At 42.8% G+C, this 19,849-nt stretch overlaps 1 protein-coding gene across 1 annotated transcript in view; it reads right to left on the bottom strand.

Moving 5' to 3' along the window:
• The window catches only part of LOC130152373 (heat shock factor protein 5-like), a 38,011-nt gene that overhangs the window by 2,590 nt on the left and 15,572 nt on the right, over window positions 1-19,849 (bottom strand). The window contains 1 exon segment of the mRNA XM_056345853.1: window positions 3,488-3,647. Within this exon segment, the coding sequence (XP_056201828.1) occupies window positions 3,543-3,647 (105 nt within the window). The 3' untranslated portion in view covers window positions 3,488-3,542.

Raw genomic sequence — 19,849 nt, 5'->3', positions numbered from 1 at the left:
GGCAAGTTAAGACACAGGGTATGACACCCACTCATCCCAAAGAGCAGACTGCCAGGACAGGCAATTTGAAATGCCTTCAATGAATATATAATGACGTCAAGGTAATGGCAACTGAGCTGGAGCAAGCAGCTGCCGCTCGGACTCCCGAGAGCAACTTCGCTTCGGGCTTCACACAGATGTTCGAGAGTTCAGGGCCAGGCCTGTCCGCACATTAACTCTTAACCCCTTTGTAGGAAGAGATCTCACTGTGACCGGATAGGAAAACTAAATGAACATTAACAATATGTTTGGCTGGAAGGTGCAGGAAACAGTTCAAGGGAACAGATGATAGCATGGGAGACCTTGCCTGAGCGAAGATTTGCCCTTAGCAATTGCACCTAGAAATCTATTTACCTTGGAGGGAATGAGAGAGAACACACAGTGACACAACTGCAGTGGCATGGGAGTGGGTGGCAAATGTCTAGGGCACCTTGCAGCATAAAAAAGAAAAAAAGTCAGAGACAGTCATCAGATTATTTGCAGGACTAGACGACTCACAGAAAAGATATGGTCAGCCATCGAGAAAGAAAGTTTTTTTCCTTAATGTCTCAGCATCAGCTTAAATGCTTCAATCCAGAAGTAACAAATTCCCCCTGCTCCATTCTGAGATGCCTATTTCCAGAAAGACGGGCTGCAAACAAAAATTCCTCCCATCAGAATGTGGTCCTTCTCCCGTGCTCTTTTAGAAGAGGAAGCACAAGCCACAGATATTAGGTCCAGTACAGCTGTGCTCACTAGCTGAGTGTACCTGTGGAGCACAATGCAGAGGAGATGGGGAAGGAGACTCAAAGTATTTACAGAGTTCCTCTCAATCCTTTGTGAAGTCCAAAAGGACTCCTGTTGCAAGTGTGTGTGCTGCCAACAAAAGCGGACAGATTTATTTCAAAACTCCCATTTTAACAGACAAGCTGAGCTAGAAAGTAGTGGGAAAAGCAGATGCATCATCAGCACCTTCAAATCTATGTCCTAAGAGCGAGCTTGGGGCTGAAAAAGAGCAGTCCCTGAAAGGTGAACTATTCCTTGCACCTCTGTGTGATAAACACGGCAGGAGCTAGAGCACCATACCCATCGCCTCTCAAGAAAAAGAGTGGGAAGTGAACAGACGACACAGCCCGTAATCATTTGCAATGATGTATCTTAGCGCCGAGTTAAGTTCTGCACCCTTTGTAGCAGACTCTGGCTCCCGGGAGGACTCAGAAGTAGTTGAAGAGGAGGCTTCTTCACCCACTGTGTAGTTAATCTGCATTAATGACGTTAACTTACAAAAACCACAGTGGATGCTAAATGTTTGCACAGCTTCAAAAAGGGACTCTAAAAATCAATTGAAGGTTACTGAGGCCTTTTCTGCTTAATGGTACAGAAATGCCGAAGACACTGTTGGAGACAGGACAATGAACTAGAGACACCTTTCATCTTGATTCTGCTGGGCAGAATCTTCTTAAAACTGGTAAACTAGAATTTAGCTGAGAAGGCTGGTTAAATACATTGGTTTTCCATTTGAAGGCAGCAGATAACCTATCTCAGTGATTTACGGTGCTGCAGAGATGGGCTGGCAGCTATGGAGGGAAACCCTGGGGACGGTGTTTTAGTGAAAGGACGCTCGTCTTTTCTTGCTACAGAACAGCTGTGAAATGCAAAGAAGTCCAGTCCAGCTCTTTGGAGGGAAGCAATGCCTTCTCCACAAAGGCGGGGGTTTGATTCTTGGTGCGTTTTTACAGATTAACACCTTGGGTTGGGCTCAGAGCTGCTCCCAGTCACTGAAATGTACCACATTATATTGGCTCTCGCTGTGTGGTATCTAGAACTTGGTGTCACCGCGTAACAAAGAAAAGTGATGTTAAAGAAAAGTGACAGTAACAAAGAAAGTTAACATAGAAAAAAACAGCCTACTGAAATAGATGGAAGAAGAGCCTTTTTCACAGCAGGGTGTATGTATCAAAGTGCAGGCTCAGAAAACTTGCAAAGGAGTGCCCAAAGGAAAACAGAGAGGACTCCATCACACTCGGAGGGTAAGTTGCCAAGAAACACCTGGAAATCATCGTGATGCATTTCAGCACAGAGAGATTAAAAAAGAAGTTGTTTCCAAAGTCTCACAGAGGACAGGAGGTACTGACAGACAAAGGTGTAGTCAGAGCAGCAGAAGTCAGCTTGCACTTGAGCCTGCCTGCTTCAGGCTTACAGCTGACGTGCAGCTGACAGGCTATGCCAGCTTTGAGGCTTCTATCATGCACCCAACTGATTTTGGGCTAGCTTGAGCCTGATCACATTTGGCTCAGGTGTGCTGTCTATCTCTACCCTTAACACGCACACCAAGCCTCAAAGGTACAACAGTGGAAATGCAGACCTGGATGACCGTCACATTTCCCAGAGAGTAGACTATGCCAATTGTTGCTAATTAGCGTTAGCATAACAGTGTTTCATCCCTGTGGAACAATCCCATGGGAATGCTTTCCAACATGTTCCTGTACATAACTTTACAACTGGCACGTTAAGCAGATGTTTTGCTTCAGATATGAAAGATGAGAAGTTTGCTAGTTATCTGTGATACCAGGAAGTAATTGAACAAGAACTCTCGATCATGTGTTTTAAACAAAAGCTTGTCTTTTTTCAAGGTGGCTTCCCACCTTTTTTCTCAGCTTCCTGACAGAAAGACTTTATTCCTTACTTAAATGTTTGAAACTGATGGGCATTATGAGCTGAACTATTAACTAGCATCATGATCTGGAATCTAGAAACTACCCTTTGAAGTGAGCAACAGCTCTTCAAGCTCTACCATCGGCTCTTTGATGAACAGCTGTGAGGGAAACAGCTTCTTAGAGACTTGCAGGCTGAACCAAATTCCCCTCTAGAATGGATCCCAAGTACTTTTTGTGTCCTCTTATGTCTCTCTAATCTGTGGACATTTAGGTTTTCCCTTCAGTTACTAGATTTGTGAAGTTTTTAGCCTCAGATACTCTGCGGCTTGTTTTTCTCATGTGCTTCAGGACACTATCAGACTGGTACAATGTATTCAGTGATCTGAGACAAAGAGTTCAGACTTCTACAGTAGCTTCATCAGTTTGGTGGTTTTTGCCCCTGGAACTTCCATAGTTACCTCATTACTCAGTGTTTCCTTCACAGCACTGTCGCTCTCCAGCGAACACATCTATGGACTTAATCTCAATATTGTGACATCCAGGTTTCTGGCACAACTCCCAGAACTTCAAGTTTTATTTACTTACATAATTTATACCCTTGCCCACATCAGAGTAATTAGCATAAGTGTCTCTGTTGAAGCGTGTTGGTAAGTACACTAAGAGGTTGTACAAGTTTAATATTTTAACGAAGGAACAATGAGGTACTTACACGGCAGACAACAAGTAAATTCTTCTACTCTCCCCTTTCTGTAATAGTTAGTTTCAGAGTAGCTGTCACCGTAATCTCTGAGAAAACGTAGAATCTTTCTTACCGAGAGAGTTGCCTGTGTCTGAACTGCGTCTTTTCCGGGAGAAAGATTTTACAGATTAATCTGTCTGTTCTACAGATTCGTTCACAGGCTCAGCTCCTGAAGTGAATTGTCTCTCTTCTGTCTCCGATGTCCTGGATTCACTTTTAACACTAGTATTCTCCTTAAAAAAACACAACACAACAACAAAAGAAATAAAACCAAAGATCACTCAATGTTATCTTATAATAAAACTAATATAAAACCAATAAAACAAAATAAAAGCTATTCTTCTCCACTCCAAAAGGGCATCTAACAGGTGGTGAACACTGCCTAGACAGTTGACTTAGTAAGTGTTTTTAACTCAGAATTAAGGTTGCTAAATTGAAACAACCTCTTACAAAACATCATATCAAGCAAAATATGAGATCAGAAAACTAGAATACACAAAGATAGGGTACATGTCCCCACAGTCTGAACTTTTCCCTCAGTTATTAAACTAGCTAGAAGAAATAAGCCAGAAGAAATACAGGTGCACTCATTCTTACCAGCACGTGTAATAATAACGACAGATCTAGCTCAAACAACTTGACAGAGCTGTGTGATGCAGAACCACACGTGAACCACACATTTCTGGTTGGGAATCTCACCCCACCCCATCCAGTCGTTAAGACATTAAGTTATAATGTGTTGCTTGCTTTTTAGAGCCCTCTGCTGCTGCTCTACATGTATTTTGCTCTACATGTATTTTGCAGGCAACCATTTGGCAAACTGGTACATTTCCATGATCATGTGGCAAAAACCTGTAGCTTAAAAAAAAAAAAAAAAAAAAAGGCCCGAACAACCAAGTTCTGTTTCTATTTCACTGAGGCAGTACAGGCCCAAAGTTAAGCACCTGGAACCTACCTTTAGACAGAAAAATTTTCACAGTATCACCTGTTCTAGAATAGTCATCTCTTCTGCAAATATCTTATCCATCAATAACCTAAAGATGAATGACTGCTCAGACCCTGCAATGTTTCCTTCTATTAAAGGGAAAAAAAGCTTTAGAAAAGCATTAGGTGTGAGTTTACAGAAGACAAGAGGTCACACTTGGTAATAAGATAGCCTTTCCAAAAATCACGTTCACCACCTTGAGTCTGTCATTACTCCATGTTGAGTATATAACAGGCTATGTGTATACGTATCAATAGAAACACACATACATTGCTTGACAAAGTTGTATAATAACATTCAAAAAGGCCTGTGCAAATACAGTAATGGAGTACTCCAGGGAGAACTAGCTCCCTCCCACACACCTCCTGCACTTGCTGGATACCCATTTGACTCGTTTTTTCCTCTTTGAAATGTGCTGTCTGGATGTATTGCTTTAGTACTGTTAACAAGGCCACGTGAAAAACACGTGGCTAGCAGTGCCTTTTGTCTAATGTCTGAACCACAACTCCTTCCCAGGCACAAAAACAAAGAAGGAAGGCAGGCTGTAGGTCACTACCTTCACCAGCTAGAATCCAAGTCTCACGAGTGATGATGACTTCTCTATTCCTGGTGGCATCTACATAATAGCAAGTTCTAGAAAAATTAGTGATCAGCCTTCATCAAGTAGTGAGAGAAGGGAAGATTTCTCAGGTAAGCATTCTAAACTGGGTATTCCACCGGACAACTGCTCTAGAAACTTCATTATTTAAAAAGAAGAGAATAATGAAAAGCAATACCAGGCAGGGGATGTAGAAACCAAATTGCAGTGTTTGATAAAGAAAAAACAAATAACATGCATATTGGGATCACCATTATTAAGAAACTGTTACTAGCCTACATGGTGAAAGTAGTCTAGATACTCTAACTAGCAGTTCTGCAAAGGACGTGGGGATGCTGCAGTGCCCAGTAAGGCTAACGACACCTTGGGCTACACCGGTGACGTGCAGAATTAGACTCTCTAACTCGAAAGTTATAAAGTAGGTATGGTTATTGCGCGCAGATGCACGGGGGATCGCTCCTCCATAAGCGTGTGTGCCCGAAGTGACGAACCATCTCACATTTATACAATGAAACAAATGAATAGTCAATTAACGCCTATACATATTCGTTACCTAAACCCCGCTTTGTATGTTAATTAGCTTACCAGTCCGTTTTCTGGAATGTGGTGGTCTTGCAGGTTTGTAGGTGATTCATGTTCTTGTGACCATCCAGTCTTCTTCAGGTGATTCATGTCCTTGTGACCATCCAATCTTCTCCAGCAAGGAGACTTAGCACTCCCTCCCTCTAGATAGCATTTGAATGTCTCTCATCCTTTTCTCATTCTCTTTTAAATAGCCCCTTTGTTAGAGAAAGAAGGGCAGGCGTCTCCCCGTCTCCCCTTTGTTAGAGGAAGAGGGGCAGGCATCTCCTCAAAACTGTAGTTGTCTCCTCAGAGCTGTGTGCCTATGTGACCAGACACCGCACCCATGACTAGTCACCATACCCACATTCCTCGAGCAGACACATACAATCACAATCGATGTCCATTGTCCCCATTTCACACTATTTCTCCATATCAATCCCCCCTTTTCTATTAAATTAAGTAAATTCTTTTACTTAAGCAGTCTTCCCGAATGTTATAAAGCATCATACATAAGTGTTACCCTTTTAAACATTCTCCAAACCCACAAATATAACATAATGGTTAATATTAAGGAAATTCCTAAACTGATCAATAAGATCACAATGGGGTGTACCAGAGTGTTAAGAATTCCTGTTGCAGAAGGTGACCAGCCAAAGAGAGTCTTCCACCAATTATGGTTTCCATCCTGTTCTACCTTTTTAAAACTTTCTTGATCCCCTCTACATCATGATGGGTCATAAGAAGAGTTTCGTGTCCCTTTTCTTTGGTTTCTTCCAGTATACGTTGTAAATCTGCATGTTTTAATAGTTCTTTTATACTATTTATATTTAGTCCTATGGGGGTAGGAATCATCATCTGTGATAGGGTAAAGTTGGATTTTAAGAATTGATGAGACACTACTGGGGCTGAGTAACTAAAATCGCATCCTGTGATAGTAGTAAAATTACAAATACAGTAATTTGAATATTGTGCAGTCTCTTTTACCTCCCCATCTATGGTTATTGTGTTACACTTAGTTCTCAAACACGCACATCCCTTCCCTGCATATATAATTACTGTTTTCAAGTTTGCATTTGGTCGGGCCTCGAAATGACATATTTTCTGATCTGTATCTAAACAAGTATCCTGAGCCATTGTAGTATTGCTTTCACAGAGGAAGGCCTGCTGTTCTCGTATAATACAAGATTCTAAATCTACTGTTTGCCACTTGTCGCCTATCTTTCTGGCCCATGTTCTATGTTCAAAAGGATATAGGAGCACCCCATTATGGTTAATTCCAAGGGCTACAATGGGGTGTATGGTAATTATTACTGCATTATGTATGGTCAACACAAAAGCTGTGATGGTGTGTGTGTTGGGGTCGTAGGTAAAGTTCACCATATTCCACCATGACTGGAGTTTTCTTTCTACCTCCGTAGCATTGTCCCAAACCATCTTTCGAATTTCCGTAGGAAATATGCCTTCCTCTCCTTCTCTTATTATGGATGCAGCTATTGATTGCATCCACGTTTGGGCTTGGATACAACTTAGAGCCAGGGCGACGTCGTCCTGTAAACCACCTAATGCCTTAGTGATGAGTTGATGATCTTCCATGTTTATTTGTTCCCACCTGGGGAGTACCTTCGATATCAACCATTGGTGCGCCCCTAATGCCAATAATGAAGATTTTAGTGGTTGTTGTAGTTTTGATAGATCGGCCATGGTGGCGGCTAGTTTATTCATTATTACCTCTGAGTCTATGGAATTTAATACTCCGAGTCCTGTTCCCAACATTCCAGTTACATCTCTCATTATTCTGTTTCGATAAATATTTCCCCTTTTTCTTAACCAAGTTGTCCATCCCTCATAAGAGGTTCGTAAGAAGGGGGAACAGGATGGCTTAGCATCAGAAACATTGACTTGTATTTGTAACTCTATTCTTTTAAGAGACCATTCTGGGTTAAACAACATTTGTTGCTGACCTGTATTTCTGATTACATATGGTCCAATTGTATAAATTTTTGGATTTGGTTTAGTTAATTTAAGATCAAGCGTTAATGGGGTTGTTGTAACTGTGGTGGTGGTAGGAACAGTGGTTAGCATGATTGTTATTTTGATCTTATAAGTCAGAGCTGTTCTTGGGGATTCCTTTCCTAGGCATATTATAAAATTGTGCCAACATTCCCGTGAATTAAAGCACATGGTTGTATTTAGAAGGGTAAATTCCTTATCTACCTTTCTGACATTAATCAGGGTGTCTCCTGAAATCTTGGTGTTATCCTTTTCATTATACACCCTACTTCGGTCGACTTTGTGTACATCCTCCCGATCCCATTGATTCCTTTGGTACACCTCATTTTCAGAAAAAAACACCATAGCTAGTTTCGTCTTTGAGTCCACCTTTCCCATTATTCCAGTGTGTTTTTTCTGAGCATGATTCCAAGGCCAGTTATCAGGCTCTTGGTTGTAGGCAAGAGAGAGGGTACAAAAAACCACAAATGGTTTAAACCCACTCTTGATCATTTTAAGAATCTAAATGTTCCTCATATATACATATAAAATCTGTTTTGATCAAAAATATCTTTGTTTGAGTTGGGGCTTACCGATAACAAGTTGGGCAAGACTGGCCACTGGCTCAGTCCCAGACTTTTTGTTCTATATTGTTTGTTGTGGTGCCCTTCCCATACGGTGGATCTACAACCGCTCAGGTTCACTTACTTGCCACCCACATTGTTCCCATTTGTCCGAGTAAATTTGAGTTTCAGTTCTTTTTTATCTGGGGTTACTTTCCACGAAGTTGCAGGGGCTTTCTTAATCCGGGTATGGTGAATCCAAGAATTCTGTCCCTCAACCTTGACTGCAGTGTAGGTGGTGAGTAGGACTTGGAAAGGTCCGGTCCACTGTGGTTCCAGGGTTTTATCTGCAAAACACTTAACGTATACATAGTCCCCTGGTCGTATATCGTGAACAGGTCCATCCAGACCCCTACTGCGTGTTCCCATCACATGCTTCTCAATTCTTATTAATTGTTTGTTTAGTGCCACCATATAGGAAGTCATTGTTTCTTCACCAATCTGTGAAGACATCCCCTTTTGTACCCCATAGGGTCGTCCATATAAAATTTCAAATGGGCTAAGCCCCTCTTTTGCTCTTGGTCTAGTTCGAATTCGTGTAAGAGCTAATGGCAAAGACTGGGGCCAAGTTAGATTTGTTTCTTGACCTAACTTGACAATCTGTTGTTTGATTAGATGATTCATCTTTTCCACCTGGCCACTCGATTGTGGTCAGTATGGGGTATGTAATTGCCAATCTGTTCCTAGATGGTGGCTGATCTGTTGTACTATTCTGGACACAAAATGTGGTCCTCTATCCGAGGACATTACTGCTGGGACTCCAAACCTAGGTATTATCTCTTGGAGTAGTATTTTGGTCACTTCCCGGGCTTTAGCAGTTCTGCACGGGAAGGCTTCTGGCCAACCTGAAAAGGTATCTGTTAGTACCAATATCGATACCCCCCTTTTCTAGGAAGTTCCGAGAAATCGATCTGCCAATGTTGCCCTGGAACATTTCCTCTACTAATGTTCCCTAGTTTTATTTTATTTGCTGTATTGGGATTATTGCGTAAACACATTTCACATTGCTGAGTCACCTGTTTTATTACAGTATACAAGTTTCACCCTATCAATTTCTGATTTATACTTTTATATAAAGTATCAGCTCCCCAATGCATCTTATTAATAATAGGGCTGTGGTCCATATTAAATTGGATGGTACCACTATACAACCATCCCTTAAATAAATCCACTTATTTATTTTTATTTTATCATTCATGTCCTGAATTACCTTTAAGTTTTCTTTAGAATAGTTTGGCTCTTGATCTGTACTTTCAGTTTGGATTTTATCATCTGGTATTAAGGATAATTCCTCCTTTCCTACCTCCTCTGTTACTCGTCTGGCCTCATGGTCGGCCAGGCAGTTTTCAATTTCCAAATCAGTGCCTCAGAGTGGGCCATGCCTCACATCAAGGTCTGGCATGGCATATGTTCCCACCGCTCAACGCCTACTGGGTTGCAGCCAACAGCGGAGCTCAAGATTCTTCTTGGTGGCAAACACAGAGGCCAACCCAGTCTTGCCCTTGACTATGGTAGGAGGCACCTGACCAACCTTATTCCTTGTACTTCGTTGTCAATGCAGTTTCATCTGCACATCCCATAACAAGTCACTGTCATGGCAAAACACACAGATTTACATTAGTAGAACTACTACAGAGTGTATTTTATTTCACTTTTTCTGCCTATATCCCCACAGCCTTGCTGACCAAGGGATATTGTTTTTATCTGAACTGAGCAAGCCTCCCCCTTATCATTTTACTGTAACAGGTAAAGCGTTTTTCACCTTTCCTGGAATTTATTTTCAGATACACCTGGTTAAAAATTTCTCTTACTTCAGGGAGGTCCTCTTTTCCTCTTTTCTGCTGAATTAAAGATAAGCTCAAGATTTCAATTACTTGATCATATTTAACTTTTAATTTCATTTCCCCTTCTTTAAACGTCTAGATGTTCTAATAAATCTCCTCCCAACAAAGATTTTGGTGAATTTGGCATTCTTATTTGGTTTTTTAGTTTGTACTTTAAAGGTTTCAGGATGTTTTCCTGGTGGCCAGCAGCTCCCACAACTGTAACAATTTTTTTTTATTTTTTTTTTTTTTACTGAAGTTTAACAAATAAGTTGGTTTTGTATTCACTAAAATTCCACCTCATACCCATTCCCTGCCCTAAAAGGGGCCGTTACCGGTCCTGTTGTACTGCAAATGCTGCAGCAATTGGGGTGACATTGTCAGGTCCTTCTGCTCAATTGTCAGCAATAGCAACCACTCCTCCTTACCAGCAGAAGGGTTCGGGGCAGGAGATGCTCTTCCTGCTCTGCAGGTTACACAAGCCTGCCTCTGCAGCAGCACTTCTGTTTTAACTCTTTCTTACCCTGAGTGCAAATCTGCTACTTGTTGCTTTAAGGCTGTTATTACATATCATGCCTTTGCAGGCAAACAGAAAACATCCTGCCATGCATCCCAGCATGATTCAGTCGCACCTTCGAGGGGGTACAGGGGTTTGTACAAACTCACCCCAACACTTTCACAAGGTCTTTGATTCTCCACACACACACACACGCCTCAGGTTTTACATACATCAGTACAAGTTTTTATATCTTACAACGTGTTTCATTCTGGTTGCTCCACAGAAGGAACCGCAACCTGAGCTTTTTAACACAAAAATTTCAACAAGAACATCTTTCTAGTTTAGGTCTCAGGTTTTTCCTATCCTTTTCTAGAGCCACAATCAAAGATCAGGTGATGTTAATCCCGCACACTTTCTAGTGCTAGTACCATAGGATCCCGAGGGGGTACTAATCCACAGTCCTTTTGCCATTCAGGTTTGTCCTGGAGGACGAAGAACATGTCTGCATACGATACTTCGTCCCATTTTCCTTCTCTTCTCAGACACAACATTAATTGCAGGAGAGTGTTATAATCTATTGTTCCTCCCTCCTGAGGCCATTTCGCATCACTCTCCAATTTATACAAAGGCCACCACTGATTACAATATTTAACCAATTTCCTTCTATTTTCGGTACCACCATGTCCTACGATATCGCTCCAATGTTTTAATATACAACCCAAGGGCGATTTTTCACAGGGCTTACTCCTTCCATTTCCCATTTTGCAATTTTATTTACTTTGTTTTTCTCCGGCCGCCGTAGCCACCCAAGGTCGGAAACACGGATAGAGCTTCTTACTCGTATTGCACTCAAACGTGTGTCTCAAGCACTCTTGCACTCACACTCAGTCAAAATAATTAAGCTATACACGGAAAATCAAAATGCGCATCTCAATCACACCATTCACACTCTCCGGGCAGCCCGCAGTCACACAAGCAGTGTGTTATACGGTACCGTGCACTTACGTACAACTTTTAGGAACACTAACAGTTCACAAAGTATGCATTTCAATGAACAATTGCCAAAAACCAAACAACAAACAAAAACCAATTTTTCCTGGTCTTAAGCAGAGTGTTAAGTTTTCCGCTATTTGCCACGAATTACCAGAATATTATTATTTTTCAACATACATTTCATAACTCCGATTTTTGAACATGTAACAAGACAACACATAGAACAAACAAGACACAGAGCGCTATTTCAGTTGTTACATTCTAGGAATTCCCCAATTCTTAAGACAACCTAAAGGAAGTTTTTAGCTTCCTCTTTTTCCTACGCAAAAGTTTCCCTTTTACTTTTGCTGTGAGGTCCCTCTTGTTCCTGTGAGATTCCGCCTTATTCCGTCCCACCCCCCGCTTTCCGTCACGAGGCCTCCGGGCTTTTAGGAATGGCAGTAACCTCGGGTTTGCTCGATCTGCCCTCAAGATCGCTAGCGGCCACCCCTCAGTCAGCAAACCCCCTCCCAAGGTACCTTTCCTCCTGGGGACTACGCTGCGCGCCGGAAGTCTCCGTGCGTCTCACCAGCCGCCCCGTTACTAAACATACCGCTTTATCCGTGGATCCAGGGGTTTCTCTTCTGCTCCCGGGTGAACAGCTGAGAAGAGGAGGCTCCTCCGAGGAAATCTCCCGGGGCGCGCCTAGGAGCGTCTGCTCCGCAGCTGGTCCCTCAGCCGAGCAGAAATCCTCCTGCCTGGCTCGCCAAAACTGACGTGCGGAATTAGACTCTCTAACTCGAAAGTTATAAAGTAGGTATGGTTATTGCGCGCAGATGCACGGAGGATTGCTCCTCCATAAGCGTGCGTGCCCGAAGTGACGAACCATCTGACATTTATACAATGAAACAAATGAATAGTCAATTAACACCTATACATATTCGTTACCTAAACCCCGCTTCGTATGTTAATTAGCTTACCAGTCCGTTTTCTGGAATGTGGTGGTCTTGCAGGTTTGTAGGTGATTCATGTTCTTGTGACCATCCAATCTTCTTCAGGTGATTCATGTCCTTGTGACCATCCAATCTTCTTCAGGTGATTCATGTCCTTGTGACCATCCGATCTTCTCCAGCAAGGAGACTTAGCACTCCCTCCCTCTAGATAGCATTTGAATGTCTCTCATCCTTTTCTCATTCTCTTTTAAATAGCCCCTTTGTTAGAGAAAGAAGGGCAGGCGTCTCCCCGTCTCCCCTTTGTTAGAGGAAGAGGGGCAGGCGTCTCCTCAAAACTGTAGTTGTCTCCTCAGAGCTGTGTGCCTATGTGACCAGACACCACACCCATGACTAGTCACCATACCCACATTCCTCGAGCAGACACATACAATCACAATCGATGTCCATTGTCCCCATTTCACACTATTTCTCCATATCACCAGGACAAGCGTGGCCAGCAAACTGAGGAAATTTCATTCCCCCTCACTGGTGAACCTGTACTTCCAATGCTGTGTCCAATTTTAACCCTTACAGCTGCGTGTGTGGAAACTGAAGAGCAGTCATACTGCACAGCACCCCTTTCAGATTTCTTTTTATCACTGTGTGCAGGAGCGGGCTGGAAACTAGGACCATGCATGGCAATCAGTTAGCTGAGGGGAATGTGCTCGGGCTTGTCTGGACAACAATTAACATGATGAGGCACGTTTGCAGAGCACAGGGGAGTGGGAGACGGATGGCGCCAAGGATGGCGCCAAGGAAAGGTAACACCTTGCTGTTAATTGCTGGTAGTTAACCACCAATCAGGGATTGCCTAGTATGCAAGGCTTAGCTTCAAGGACCAATTAGTTTAAAACGCGCAGCTTTTGAAAGTGTATATAAAGTCGTGCTCCTGTACAATAAACCGACATTTGCTTGCATCAAGCTGCGCCCCGTCTCTTCATTTGCCGCAAATTGGTGACCCCGATGTGATCCGTTTAAGGATCTAACGTGAAGGGCTTTTGAATCGCCTATCTGAGCGACTTGCAGCGAATCCCACAGAACTTTGAATGATCTGCTGAAAGGAAGCAGGAGCCGGCCAGAAATCCCTCCGGAGGTGAGAGGTGAGCTGTGGGAAATCCGTAATGGGGAATCAGGCTTCGTCCCCAGAAGGAGACGTTTATGAGCTTATGAAAGGTCTTCTTAATAAACATAAGAAAAATATCTCTGGACAAGACCTTAAAGCAACGCTCAAGTGGGTGCAAGTAAATATGCCCGCAGTGACTGCATCTACAATTTTTACGCGGGAACTTTGGGACGACACGGGGGTGAAATTATGGGATTCTGCGACAAAAGGCAATATTGAGTCCCACCGTCTGCTTTCTTCATGGAGAGTTATTTTTGAGACTATGAAAGCAGAGGAAGGAGAGGAGGAGGAATCGCAAGCTCCTATAGCTCTTTCCTCATCAGCCTCTAAGTCACAGTGCTCTAGACCCCTGGGTGTCAATGCAGTGGGGTATCCGCCAGAAGAAGATCCTTTTGACCCAGGACCGATAGACCGTGAAAAAGAACCTGATTTATACCCTCCTGATCTACGTGATGAGTGGACAAAAATAAAGAAACAAGCCTTAAAGGAGGGGGATTTGGACATGGCTAAAACTATTGTTGCTCCGGTCTTGTATTCTCAGGGTCGAGCAGGGGGAGCACGATGGGAGGCTCTTTCTTTTTCGGTTGTTAAAGAACTGCGCCGCACAGTTACAGAACATGGTATTTCTTCTCCCTATTTTATAAGCCTGTTATCTTCTGTGTTTGATACTTATATCATGACTCCTCATGATTTGAAATCTTTAGCACAATTGTTACTAACCCCGACTCAGTACACGTTGTGGGAGTCGCATTGGAGAGGAGGACTGCAAGCACTCCTGCTCACGTATGTCAATCATAATGATGCTGCATTAGCTGCACTGACAATAGAGCATCTTACGGGCACCGGGGCACATGCTGATCCGGTAACACAGGCTCAACACTGCCCCCGTGCGGCTCTCGAGGCAATTAGGGGAGAGGCAAAAAAGGCTTTTTTCCAGGTTCCTGATGTACAAAAGCCACACAAAGCTTTTACTAACATCACTCAGGAGTCTCGAGAACCTTATATGCAGTTTATTGATAGACTAAAACAGGCTTTGGAACGTCAAGTAGGTAATGAGGAAGCTCGGGATATATTGCTAACAAAACTAGCTGTTGAAAATGCTAATGCTGATTGTAAAAGGCTATTGAAGTCTCTTCCCAACCCAAACCCCACTCTGGTGGAAATGGTGGAAGCATGTAACCGAATCGGTACGGTTGACCATAAGTTTGAAGCTATGGCTGCTGCTTTTGCAACAATGCAGGGTGTGGGGAATTGCTATGGTTGTGGTAAGCCTGGTCATCTAAAGAGAAATTGTCTTGCGCGGGCTGCGGGGAATAAACAACAACCTCCTGGTCCTGGAGTTTGTCCGACATGTCGGAAAGGGCGTCATTATGCTAATCAATGTCGATCTAAGTATGATTTCCAGGGACAACCGATACAGGGAAACCGACCGCGGAGCGCGCGGCAGCGACGCGCACAGACACAAATGCCACAGCTGGCATTTCAACAAGCTCGGAGAGAAGTACCGACACCTCAAGTCTCTGTCCAGCAACCTCAGGCAGCGCAGGATTGGACCTGGCAACCTCACACACAGTAACGTTGCTCGATTCCTCGGTTCATTTATTATCAACAAATGTCAAAGGACCATTACCCCCTGATACACAGGCTCTATTAATTGGTAGATCTTCCACAACATTGTCTGGTCTATTTGTTTTACCAGGTGTTATTGACTCTGACAGTGTGCACAAAATCAAAATTATGGCATGGACTCCATTTCCACCTTGTACGATACCTCAAGGTAGTAGAATAGCGCAATTGATTTTGATCCCGGCAGGGGCAGGCTCTCTTACCTCTGATCACCCTCCGCAGAGGAGAGGAGGTTTTGGATCTACAGGGTTACCTCACATTTTGTGGGTACAATCTATTTCTCCACAGCGACCTATGTATCAGTGTACCCTTATTCATAATGACCAACAAATAGCACTAAATGGGATCATTGACACTGGAGCTGATGTCACAGTAATTTCTCAAGCCAAATGGCCTCCGCAATGGCCACTGACTAATGTCTCTCAGACACTGGCTGGGATAGGGGGGACCGGTAACAGTCGTCAGAGTTTGGAACTAATTCAAATTCAAGGACCAGAGGGACATGTGGCTTCTGTTAAACCTTTTGTGCTACCTGTCCCTATGGTTTTGTGGGGACGTGATGTATTGTCACAATGGGGAATGTCTATCCGCACACATTTTTAGACGGGGCCATTGAAGTGCGTGACACCCTAAAAATAACCTGGAAGACTGATGTTCCTATTTGGGTGGATCAATGGCCCCTTCCTATGGAAAAACTTCGCGCACTTCAAAACTTAGTCTCAGAACAACTGTCCAAAGGACACATTGTGCCCTCTACCAGCCCATGGAATTCACCAGTTTTTGTTATTAAAAAACAAACTGGCAAGTGGCGCTTGCTCCATGATCTCAGAAAAATTAACGATGCTATGGAAGATATGGGAGCCCTCCAACCCGGGCTCCCGTCTCCAACTATGATCCCTCGACACTGGCATCTAACTGTCATAGATCTTAAAGATTGTTTTTTCAGTATCCCATTGCATCTAGATGATACCCCAAAATTTGCCTTTTCCATTCCAAGCATCAACATGCAAGCTCCGTTGCAGAGATATCAGTGGGTTGTACTGCCACAAGGTATGAAAAATAGCCCTACAATGTGTCAATGCTATGTTGCGAAAATACTCAGTCCTGTCCGAAATGCTATGCCTACTGTGTTATTGTATCATTATATGGATGACCTTTTAGTGGCAGCACAACATCACGAAGTCATGGAGAAAGCTGTAGCCCTTGTCATAGATGCCGTGAATTCGGCAGGCCTCTCTATAGCACCAGAAAAGGTCCAAAAGTTTCCCCCTTGGAAGTATCTGGGCTGGCGAATAAGAGCACAAACTATTATTCCTCAACCATTGCAGATCAATACCAATGTAAGAAACCTGCATGATGCACAAAAATTACTGGGAACAATAAATTGGGTTCGACCATTATTGGGAATTTCTAATACAGACTTGGGTCCTTTGTTTGACCTACTAAAAGGGGACACTAATCTTTGTTCTCCACGTAATCTTAACCCTGAAGCAGATACATCTTTACAAAAGGTTGCCTCAGCTATCGCTTCTCGACAGGCCCACCGATGGGCCCTTGAACTACCTTTTTACTTGATTATTTTAAACCCTGTACGACAGCCTCATGCCCTGATATTTCAATGGGACCTTCAGAACTCAGACCCCCTGTTAATTATTGAATGGATCTTTTTACCTAACCAGCCTACAAAAACTATTTTGACACAACGTGAAATGTTTGCCTCTCTGATTGTTAAAGCTAGATCACGCCTGTTAACCTTATCAGGGAAGGATTTTGTCTGTATTTGTCTACCAATAACAACAGTATACTTAAAATGGCTTTAACAGCAATCAGACACCTTTGTTATGGCACTTGCCGACTATACAGGCCAAATAACTTCTCATCCACCTTCACACAAACTGTTTAACATTGATTTTCGTCTGATGTTAAAACCCAGAAGAAGCGAACAACCCTTACAGGCGCTTACTGTCTTTACAGATGGATCAGGCAAATCACATAAATCTGTTCTTCTATGGTGGGATGATCAACGGAGACAATGGGATTCGGATATAGAGACAGTCTCCGGTTCACCTCAAATAGTAGAACTGAATGCAGTTGTTCGTGTTTTCCGAAAATGGAATGTACCACTCAACCTTGTTACTGATTCTGCTTATGTTGCAGGTATTGTTACATGAGCTGAAGCTTCTGTGCTGCGGAATGTTTCACATTCACAACTTTTTACCCTGTTACAGGAACTTATTTTCCTTTTGGACTCTGGATCTGCACCTTATTTTGTTATGCATATTAGGTCTCATACCTCACTACCTGGTTTTCTTGCAGAAGGCAATCGACGAGCTGACCTATTGACGTTACCAGTTCAAGTACTGCCAGACCGTATTGCACAAGCTAAACTAAGTCACTCTTTTTTCCATCAAAATGCTGGAGCTCTTAAGCGACAGTTTGACCTTACTTCTCAACAAGCATCAAATATTATTGCTGTCTGTCCTGATTGTCAAAAACATTCTTTCCCATCAATTGCTACAGGAGTTAATCCTAGAGGATTACAAAGCCTACAATTATGGCAAACAGATGTCACACATTATTCTGAATTTGGTAACCTTAAATATATCCACTCTTCCATTGATACATTTTCAGGTGCCTTGTTTGCCTCTTGTCACACAGAAGAAAAGGCACGAGATATTCGTAGACATTTAATGCGTGCTTTTGCTACATTGGGTATTCCTATTAAAGATAAAGACAGATAATGGTCCAGCTTATGTTTCAACAACTATAAAAAACTTTTTTGCCCTGTGGGGTATAACTCATATTACTGGCATTCCTCATTCCCCCACCAGTCAATCTCTCATTGAACGGTCTCATCAGTCTCTAAAGCGTTTATTACAACAACAAAAAGGGGGAATGGGAATGGCTATTCCGGAGGAACGGTTACAGAAAGCATTGTATGTTTTTAATTTTTTGAATTGTTCTTTAATAGATAACAACCCACCGATAGTTCGACATTTCACTGCAAATGCCTCCTTCGAGGCACGGGTTAAAGCCCCAGTATTGGTCCGAGATCCAGAAACAGGTAAAATTATGGGACCATATCCTCTTGTTACATGGGGAAAAGGTTATGCTTGTGTCTCTACAGAAAAAGGACCTAGATGGATCCCAGCGAAGAATGTAAGACCTTTCCATGAACCTTTACTGCAGACAACTGATACCGACACCGACCCTACAGAATGAAATAAAAACTGTGTGAGGATTACTGTTTTGCATTAATGTTAGATACCCAAAATCAGGACACAGAATATAGATTTCACCTTTTACAGCGCCTAGAACGAACACTATCACCCTGGATCAAACCACTTAACAAAGGTAATACGTTTGGACCAAGCACGGGACAGGACAACTCGGACAATGATTCCATTGACACTGATAAGGGGAATGAAGGATTCATAATGAGAGAATAACTAGGTATTGTGAAGGAGAATAGGAAAGTTAAACATGGTTATTTAGTGTTTAATAGGTGTCTGCACGCTTGTAGAGATATATAGTTATGTAACTACATGAATGGTTTCTGCCCTGAGCCTGGTGGTGCATACAGCTGCGGTTTGTGTCCGGGCTCAGAGATGTAAATAGGGGCTTCTCTGTAAAGTGTCTCTCTTTGCATGAAAAAGAGGGAATGAAGGGAATGACCCCAGAGGTATGTTCAGAGAAGGCATGCGATGTTTCGAACTTTTTGACTGAACCAGTTCTTGTTTGGTGTGCCCTTCCACCTATGTATAATGTTAATCCAAAAGAAGCTGATATTGTTTACACTTTGAATGTCGGTAATTGTCTTGCTGTAGATACTAATGTAGTAGGAGGCTATGATGGGAACGTGTCGCAGCGGTTCTTCTCTTATCCAGAGTAACAGCAGGGAAAGCATTAAAGAGTTAAATCACCTTGTTTGATAAGCAGTTAAGAATGTGAGTCAAAATTGCCACTGCTTTTGTTGTTGGTTCAGGGACATGGCTGTGAGGATTTTGATGGTATGTGCTGCGTGGATTTTAGGCACCCCATTGCAGCAACATGTTAACAAAATCTGAGAAAATTTCAGCCTTTTTGGCATCCATTCACTCAATTGGCAGTATTGTTTGTTTGCTATTACCTTGGTTGCAGTCATGTTTGCAAGGGCCCTGCAGAACATGGCAAGCCTGGTACTAGCTGTTCAAAAACAAAAAGGGGAAATTGTAAAATTGTACGGAACAAAGACATTGGGTTATTTTGACATTGATAATATGTCTTAGTTGGTTTTTTATTTGTTCTATTACTTGTGCCTTGTTTTTGCTCGGTTTCAGGGGTTCTTTTTGTGCAACAGGAAGGGGGAGATGCAGGAGCGGTCTGGAAACTAGGACCATGCATGGCAATCAGTTAGCTGAGGGGAATGTGCTCGGGCTTGTCTGGACAACAATTAACGTGATGAGGCATGTTTGCAGAGCACAGGGGAGTGGGAGACGGATGGCGCCAAGGATGGCGCCAAGGAAAGGTAACACCTTGCTGTTAATTGCTGGTAGTTAACCACCAATCAGGGATTGCCTAGTATGCAAGGCTTAGCTTCAAGAACCAATTAGTTTAAAACGCGCAGCTTTTGAAAGTGTATATAAAGTCGTGCTCCTGTAC

Source organism: Falco biarmicus, chromosome 7 (assembly GCF_023638135.1).
Source record: "Falco biarmicus isolate bFalBia1 chromosome 7, bFalBia1.pri, whole genome shotgun sequence".
Classification (NCBI taxonomy): Eukaryota; Metazoa; Chordata; class Aves; order Falconiformes; family Falconidae; genus Falco; species Falco biarmicus.
The sequence above is the reverse complement of the archived record's forward strand: the minus strand, read 5'-3'. Positions and strand labels throughout refer to the sequence as shown.